The sequence below is a fragment of the Talpa europaea genome (genome assembly GCF_964194135.1).
Source record: "Talpa europaea genome assembly, chromosome: 16".
Taxonomy (NCBI): Eukaryota; Metazoa; Chordata; class Mammalia; order Eulipotyphla; family Talpidae; genus Talpa; species Talpa europaea.
This window is the reverse complement of record NC_140084.1, coordinates 42,074,990-42,082,964: the sequence shown is the minus strand read 5'-3', so window position 1 is coordinate 42,082,964 and position 7,975 is coordinate 42,074,990. Positions and strand designations below refer to the sequence as shown.

The window sequence follows — 7,975 nt, the reverse complement described above, 5'->3', positions numbered from 1 at the left end:
GCTCCTTGGGCTGGAACATGCTGGGCAAACGTGCTCCCACGCAGGCCACAGGAGCTCGGTTCATACTGACCCACGAGCTTGCATGATGCTTGTTTGGTGCACTCAGGCTCATGGGCGCCGTGTGCAGACACCCTCGCTGGCTGTGTGCTGAGGGCTCAGAGCACGCAGTCACACGCTGAGGGCTCAGGACAGACACACAAACAGCCATGTCCCCACCAGAGGCCCAGGCCCAGGCACCCTGCCCCCACCTCATGCGACTCGCCAGGTAGAGGCTGTACAGACAAGTTATTTACTTATTATAATCTTGGGCCCTCTTTGCCCTGGAGAGGGGGTTGGGCCAGGGGGCCAGGCCCAGCATGCACCCCCACTTCTTCGGGGGCTGATCCCTCCCCCAGCTCGGCTGGGTCCTAGGGCCACAGCGTCAGGCCGGTGGAGGCAGAGGTAGAGGTGGGAGAGCAGGGGGGGGAGCCTGGAGAGCCACAATGGGGTAGACAGAAGCGGGGGCACAGGGATAGGGACTGGTACCCAGGACACCTGGGTTGGTGGGGGCCTTGCAGGCCGTGGCCTGTCCACTAGACTGGGCCTCAGAGCAGGCGACAGGCGTTGCCCACGCTGTCGGCTGAGGTGTCGAGGTCATGGCTGTAAGCGGAGTCCCAGTCCCGCAGGAAAACGGCCTCCAGCTGGCTCCGCAGGCCGCCCCGCCCGTTCTGTGTCACCAGCAGCGAGGTGCCCGCCGTCTCCGTGAAGTAGCTGCCAGACCAGTTGGAGGTTCCTACGGGGTGGGGGGCAGAGAGTCAGGGCCCATGGTAGGGCCCCCTGCCCTCATCCCGGTACCCCCAGTGATGCTCGGGACACTCACCAATGTAGGTGGCACGTTCGGTCACCATGTACTTGTTGTGGTTGACGCGGGCGTATGGGATTCGGGCCTGGGCCTCGTCCGCAGGGACCACAAAGAGTTTCTGAGAAGGAGGGGAGGGTAGGGAGAGAGTGAGATGCAGGGTGGGGGTCTTGCTTGGGGACTGGGAACTTGGCTGCTTCCTATGGAACCCTCAGGGCTAGAATAGGGGGCAGCACAGTGAGGACTCGGTAATGCCGGCCGAAAGGGAGGACTCAGTCACCTTACTTGCTATGCTGTGACTTCAAGAATGGCTCCTATTTGTCCCTTCTGTCTCACATCAGACACCCCCTTTTCCTCTGGGCCTTCCCATACTGGGCATGACCCCTCTGTGTGTCCCCCAGTCCCCCCTGACCCGTGGGACCCCTTATGTCACATTCTCGGGTGACAAGTGAGCTGCAGGAGGTCTGTGCCCCCAGTCCTGGGGCCAAGGGGTGGCCTGGGCCAACGCTTACCACCTGGATGTCGGAATGGGTGTGGTTGTCACGCAGGGCCGCCAGGGAGAGCAGGAAGGCCCGCATGGACGGCTCAGAGTGTCCCCAGCAGCTGATCAGCAGACGCACCTTGACACCCCGCTCGTAGGCAGCCCGCCGTAGCGCGTCGTCAATGGCGGGCCAGAACCTTGGCAGGGCAGGGGGTGGGGTACCTGACTCAGAGAGTGGCTTTATCCACAAACCTCACCCTTAGCTTTAGGGAGTTAGGCCCAGGCCCTGCTTCAGCTTCTAAGGCCCCCAAACCCAGGGCCACCCCACCGCTGCCCCTCCATCCTGTCCTGCCTCCTTAAATCCCATATCCCCTTGTTTCTGGCTCCCATTCCTGCCCCCAAAACCCAGTCTTCCAACTGTCTTGTCCACTGCCTGTCTACTGCCCAAACTACTCTGTCTCCCCGAAAGTCCACTCATTTCCCCTTCCTATCACAGGTCACAAACCCCACACCTGCTGCCCCAAACCTGAATATTCTTAGCCCCCATCTTTTGCCCACGTGTCCCTCCCTGTCCCCTCTGCCTCTCCCATGGCTTCCCCTCTCTATCCCCTGGCCTTGGCCCCCAGCTGTTTTCTCTCCTGCCTCCTCCCCTGCACACATCAGCTCCCTGCCCCAGCCCTGTCCCCGTGCCCAGCGGTACCTGTGCGGGTGGGAGAACTCCATGGTGGGCAGGTAGTTCATGACTGCGATATAGATGAAACTCCGGGCATTGTCCACCACATTGAGCAGGGCCTTCAGGTCTGGGGTGCGGCCACTTGGACACAGTGGTGGGGGTGCGCTCTGTGGGGGGAGGGGACAGTCAAGACACATGCCTTCTGGGGACACTCCACAGTGGATGGTGTACAGTCAGGTCATGAGCCAGGTCCTCTGAGTGTCAGTGACTCCTCAGCCCCGTAATGACTACATTTATTTCACATTTTGCAGGCAAGGAAACTAAGGCTCAGAGAGGGTAAGTGACGTGCCTGAGGTCACGCAGCTGGTGAGCAGAGCCGGGATTTGAATCTAGGCTGTCTGGTTCCAAAATGTATGCTCTAACCCAAACCTTTGCTATAAGGTCCCTGTTTTGGCAGCAACAGCTTTGCCAGGGAGCTTTTAGAACTATAAATCCTTGGGCCTCATGGCACAGAGCATAACGAATCAGGGTGGAGGCCGGGAATCTGCGTACCAACAAGCCCTCCCGGTGACTCTGATGCAGCTCAGGTTTGAGAGCCTCTGCTCAGACCCCCTTAGTCCCCAACTGCTCCCCACCCACACCGACGGCACTCCTGCTGTGCCCATGCCACACAGCCCTTCACCCAGCTCTCTCTATTCTCACTGCAGAAGAAAGGGGGAGCACTCCCCCTGGGGGAGACTGCTGGAGCAAAGAACCCCCAGGGAGTCCTGTGTCCCTGCATCTACGCCCCCACAACACTCCTGGGCTTGGCCAGGTAACTCGCTTGGTGGAAATTGACGGGGCCCTAGGTTGCCCACCCCAGTGAGTGAAAACGTCAACAGCTAAAAGCAGTGCTTCATCTAGAGGCCATGCCTGCCAGGGGCAGCTGTCCAATAGAATGTTCCATAGTGATGCAAAACCTCCGTACCCTTAGCAGCACTTGCTACATGTGGCCACCCAGCACTGGAAGTGTGGCTAATGTGACTAAAGAACTGAATCTTTAATTGTTGCTTTTTTTTTTGGCTAAAGTTTATTTTATTTTAGCCTTTACATCCCCCCTTCCAGGCTGCCTGATTCCCTCCCTCCCCTAACTTACATCTGAAGGCAGCCTAACCCCATCTTGTGCTTTAGGGGACTATATTTAATTATAATTGAATATAGGAAGAGGCACATGCATTGTATTGGGCAATAAGAAGACACCAAAGGCACCTCCCTCTGAGCGCCAAGAGATTATATGTTGACATCCATTTTCCACAGGAAACTGAGGCCGAAAGGGGCTGGGACATATCCAGGACCCTGACCAAGCAGAGCAAGCAGGTGTGAGGGCTAGTGGTAGGGAACCCCTGCTTCCCATGCCCCATGGCTCACTGGTCTTGGAGGCTGTGAATGAGAGCATGGACCAGGGCAAGGCAGGTTCCGCCTCCCCGACTCACCGCCAGGTAGGCCAGAGCAGGAGTTCCATTGAGGCAGATCTCCATTGGGGTCTCTTGATTGTAGCGGGTGTCGTAGGGCCGGGGCCAGGTTGATGGGATGGAGCTGCCCGCCTGGCCCAGGTACCAGTAGGCCTCGAAGATCTTGGTCAGATCTCGAGCCAGGCAGCTGCAGTTGTACATGACCACGCCCAGCTCCTTGACCTGTGGGAGGGTAGCGCTGAGCCCAGGGGCCTAGCCTGGTGCTCACAGATGACATGGACACTTGCAGTTACCTCTCCCTGCTCTTCAGCCACCCCCTTCTCTCTTCCTGAGCCCCTGGCTCCCCTTCCTGCCCTTCAATCTACCCACCGCTCTCTCTGCGCTCATCTATCCTGTTTTTGCTACTTGGTCCCCCAGTACCTCCCATCATAGCTAACAACTTAAGTTTAGGTGAAAATCATTCTGTTATTCCAAAGCTCTAGGTTTCCTGAACCACTGTATAGGCTTTTGCTTCTACTCTCTACCTAGCAAGCTCCTACTCATTCTTAGGTCCCAGCTGAGTTTCCTCCTCCATGAAGCCTCCCTTGACTGACCAGACTGCATCAGGCATTCTCCTGGGCTCTCATGATCCCTAGGCTTCCCTCATCCTTCATTCTGGCACCAAACCTAGCCCCACACTGGACACCAGGGATGACTCTGCCTCAGCTGTAACTTCAGCATCTCCCTGTAGAATGGGTGACATTAGGGACTTGGGAGATATTTGTTGAACAAATTATTATTGCCTAACCTATACCCTCCTTGCTGTCTTGTATTAATTCTGCAGTTCCTCCAGGTAACGCATTAGGTTGTTATTTAGATAATGGTTGTTATTTAGAGGTCCCCGCTCCTGGCCTGACCCTTCTCCCTTGACCACTCTGGGCCCCAGGCCTGCCTCTGCACTGGAGCTGTTTCCAACATCACACAGAACAGGCCTTGGTGGAGAGCACCTTCAGGGAGTGAATAAGGAAGGGCAAATGGGTGGAAGGGGCCTCAAATGCCCTGTGCCAAGCTGGCAGCTGCCACTGGGGATCAGAGGGAATCCTAGACTTCCAGAGCAGGGGAAAGCGGTAGAGGGCTGGATGGGAGATGATTAGGGAGGTCTGGTAGGAGGTGGGAAGGAAGCCACTGCAGAGTCAGTATAGAACTCTACAGCAGGGTGCAACTGGAGGCTAGATGCATGCCTTGTGGAGCAGGGAGTGGGGCAAAAGGGCAGGTGGGCAAGGTGCAGGCAGACCTGGGTCAGGGAGCGCCAGTCCATGTTGGCACTGCCGATGTAGAAGTGGGTCTGGTCCACCACCCAGAACTTGGTGTGCAGGACGCCATGGGTCAGCTTCTGCATGTCCACCATGCGGACCTGGGCACCTGCGACCGATAGGAGTGGGGGTGGTCAGGGGCTGACTTGGGTCCCTCCAGGCCCAGCTCGCCCCCAGCTGCACCTAGCTCACCGCTCTGCAGCAGGGCCTGCAGGTCCGCCTGTGGCTGCGGCCCGTTGGGCTTGCTCACGGCTATGCGGACCTTCACCCCTCGAGGCGCCAGGGTCTGCAGCTGCCGGAGGACCTCCTCGCCCTGGAGGGAGGAGAAGCCTATGAGGGGCTGGGCCAGCCAGTTCTCCAACGCTCCCCCTTCCCCATGGGGTTGTTTTGAGACTGGGCTCTGAGAGATGAGCGGGTGTGAGCAGGCTTCACGCTGGCCAGAATGGCTAGGAAGGCTTTACAGGTTAACACATGAAGACCTGTTATTTATTTCAATCATCAGCTGCTCTGCATCCCACTAAGGCCTCTCTGCCACTCCTGCCCTTTCCAGGACTTGCCTGGAAGTATCCATGCCTGGCATCACAGGGACCTCCAGGTGCCCTGGCTGGCGGTCGGGAAGGCTTGGTGATGCCTAACAGTATGGTCACCTGTCACTTAATGACAGGGCTAGTTTCTGAGAAATTCGTTGGTAGGCAATTTCGTCCTCGCATGAACATCACAGAGTGTGGTTAGATAAACCTAGAAGGTGGGGCCTACGACACACCCAGGCTGGGTTACACAGCCTAACGGCACCGTTGTCATTTCCACGTTGCACCGTGGACCCAAGCATCGTTAATCGATGCAGGTGTAAGGTGTATGACCGTGACTGCCATCGACTCCCAGGCAGTACTGCGAGCTGGCCCTGTTCTAAGCCCCTTCGTGTCCGAAGTCAGTGAATTCTCACTGGTCTCCAGGATGAGATGGGCTCTAACCTGAGATGCAGATGTGGAAAAGGAGCGCCAAGAACTCAACGGCGAGGCAGGACTCGCACTCAGACCGTCTGTGCTTGTGCTTTGATTCCCTCCAGGGGGAGCCAGCGTGGAGCTGGACCTCATATTGTCTTTAACTTTTGGCATTCGTGGTTTAGACTGTGCTTAAGGAACCCCACAACTTGAGTCACTATTAAGCCCCTTTGTCACCAAGAAGGAAAAACTGTCTTTTAATGGACGGGGATCTGCATTCAGGCTGTTCCTTTTCAAACCCTGAAGCATGATGGCTTTTAAATCTGCCTGCAGAGCAGAGCACGGACATAATAACTGCACACACTTAGGACAGCTGACTCTGTGTCAGGCACCGGCTATGACACGCCTGGGCTAGCCCGCTGCAGCCTCACGCGGAGGGCCGCCGTCCACTGGCCCCGCTGTGACATCAGAGGAGGGCGCTAGTAGTCCCATTCAGCACATAAGGAAACTACATCCGAAAGGTGGGTGACCTGCCCAAGGTCACACAGCTGGGAAGTGGCAGCCTGGCTTGGGGCCTCGCCACTGTCCTTCACTTCGCTCTTGCATTTCTTTGTGTGATGGGGCTGGGCAGCTTGTGGGCTGCTGACCTCTGGCAACCTAATCCCTCGTAACCAAACCCGCACGCTGACATTCAGCGGCCTCCTGATGACCGTGACAAACGCCCCCGGTCCAGAAGGCCAGGTGAAGACAGTTGCTTCCAAATGCCCGCATCCAACTCACTGTATGAGACGTGCCCACTGTTTCTGGGACCGCGGGAGGGTGATTCCCACCATGCCCCCTCTTCCCCCCACTTCCGCTGCCAGTCCGGGCCCAGGTTGCCAGGTACCTGATGGGCAGAGGGCTCCTGAGTGCGAGTGTCATTGTTGGTGAGGGTCCAGTAGAAGGAAGCGATGTCCAGGCTGCTGTGGGCACCGGCAAGCAGGCCCAGCCAGGCTTGACTGGTGGAGGGGTTGGCCGTGGAGGCATTGGGGAAGTCCAGGCCCTCAGGAATGCTCTCCACCAGCACGGCTCTGGGGGGTAGGGGGCGGCATCAGCCATAGGGGACCAGAGAGGACTGGCTGGCATGGCGTGCTCACCTGTCCACACGTGGAGGATGGAAACTATATCTGTGTGTGCCTGTACTCAGGAGTCTGTGTGTCTGTGCATCTGTCTGTCCAGAGGTGGGGTGGCCCTGTGTGTGTGTGTGTGTGTGTGTGTATGTGTCCACAGGTGTGAATGGAGATGCCATGTGTGTCTGTCTGTTCACAGACCTGGAGAGAAGGTGATGCTGTGGTTGCCATGGAAACAGTGTGGGAAGGGGGTGGGCACGGAGGGAAGAGCCTTTGATGGTGCACTTGGAAATCTGAGTCACCTCACTCTGTCACGGGCCCTGGGGGAAACTGAGTGCAGGCTCTGCTTAGTGTGTATCTAAGTGTCCCTGGCCTAGCAGGTCCTCTCACACTCCCCCACCCCATCGAGGCCCCCCACTTACTCGCAGGGATCATAGCAGGGGGCTGGGCGCTGGTTGGGCCCAAAGAGATGCAAGTCGCCGTATTCCCATAGAAACAGCTGAGTCATCAGGGCTCCGAAGCCTACCACCGCCAGGATGAGGACCAGCAGGACCCAACGAGCTTTCTGTGGGGAGGAGACCATGGGTCAGGCAAGGGGCGCGGCCCAGCCTCTGCCTGAGACAGGCTGGGCATGGCGGTGGGTTCCTACCTTCTCTGCAGCCTTCCAAGCCTCGATTTCATTCATGGGCAGCTCGTTGGTGGGCTCCTCAACAGGCACCTTCAGCTGGGGGAGGGGAAAGTGGGGGGAATGACAGGGCAGCTCAGTGGACCCCACCCTCCAGGCCATCCCCCCAGAGTCCCCTCCACCTACCTCCTGGTACATCAGTTTAGGCTTCATCTTGCCAGGCAGCCAGGGGCGTCAAAGCCCAGGTGGGAAAGTGGGTGTGTCAGCGTCTCCAAACTGCGGGGAACAAAAGCTGGCACTGTGTGGGGTGTTTTGGGCTTTGAGGGACCATCACAGAAGGCAGATCAGTCTTCGGACTCATGGGATTCACTGAGTCTCCATGTTCGCGATCACAGGGGCCACTGGCACCACGCCAGCCACCCCAAAAGGAGGAAGCTGACTGCTGGTCAGCAGGAATTTCGAAATCCCTCAGGGGTCAACGCCTCTGCTTTCTTCCCATCCCTCTGTGTGCGTGGTCTGCCCTGCACCCCTTCAGTGCCCACCCTGTCCCCCTAACACCCACCAC

At 57.8% G+C, this 7,975-nt stretch overlaps 1 protein-coding gene across 2 annotated transcripts; it reads right to left on the bottom strand.

Annotated features, from left to right (window-relative positions):
* Positions 1–354: 354 nt before the first annotated feature.
* Positions 355–7,629, bottom strand: PLD3 (phospholipase D family member 3; the record flags this gene model as incomplete). Of its 2 annotated transcripts, XM_084257431.1 has the most annotated exons (11): positions 355–772; positions 860–959; positions 1,351–1,516; positions 2,020–2,159; positions 3,465–3,665; positions 4,717–4,844; positions 4,928–5,048; positions 6,563–6,746; positions 7,208–7,350; positions 7,435–7,509; positions 7,597–7,629. In XM_084257431.1, 11 exons carry the CDS (start codon positions 7,621–7,623, stop codon positions 585–587), a joined length of 1,473 nt encoding a protein of 490 aa, XP_084113557.1. In that variant the 3' UTR covers positions 355–584. The 2 variants fall into 2 exon arrangements, with proteins under 2 accessions (XP_084113557.1, XP_084113556.1); XM_084257430.1 differs by lacking the exons at positions 7,208–7,350; positions 7,597–7,629 and having other exon boundaries at positions 7,435–7,466.
* Between the last annotated feature and the right edge of the window lie 346 nt (positions 7,630–7,975).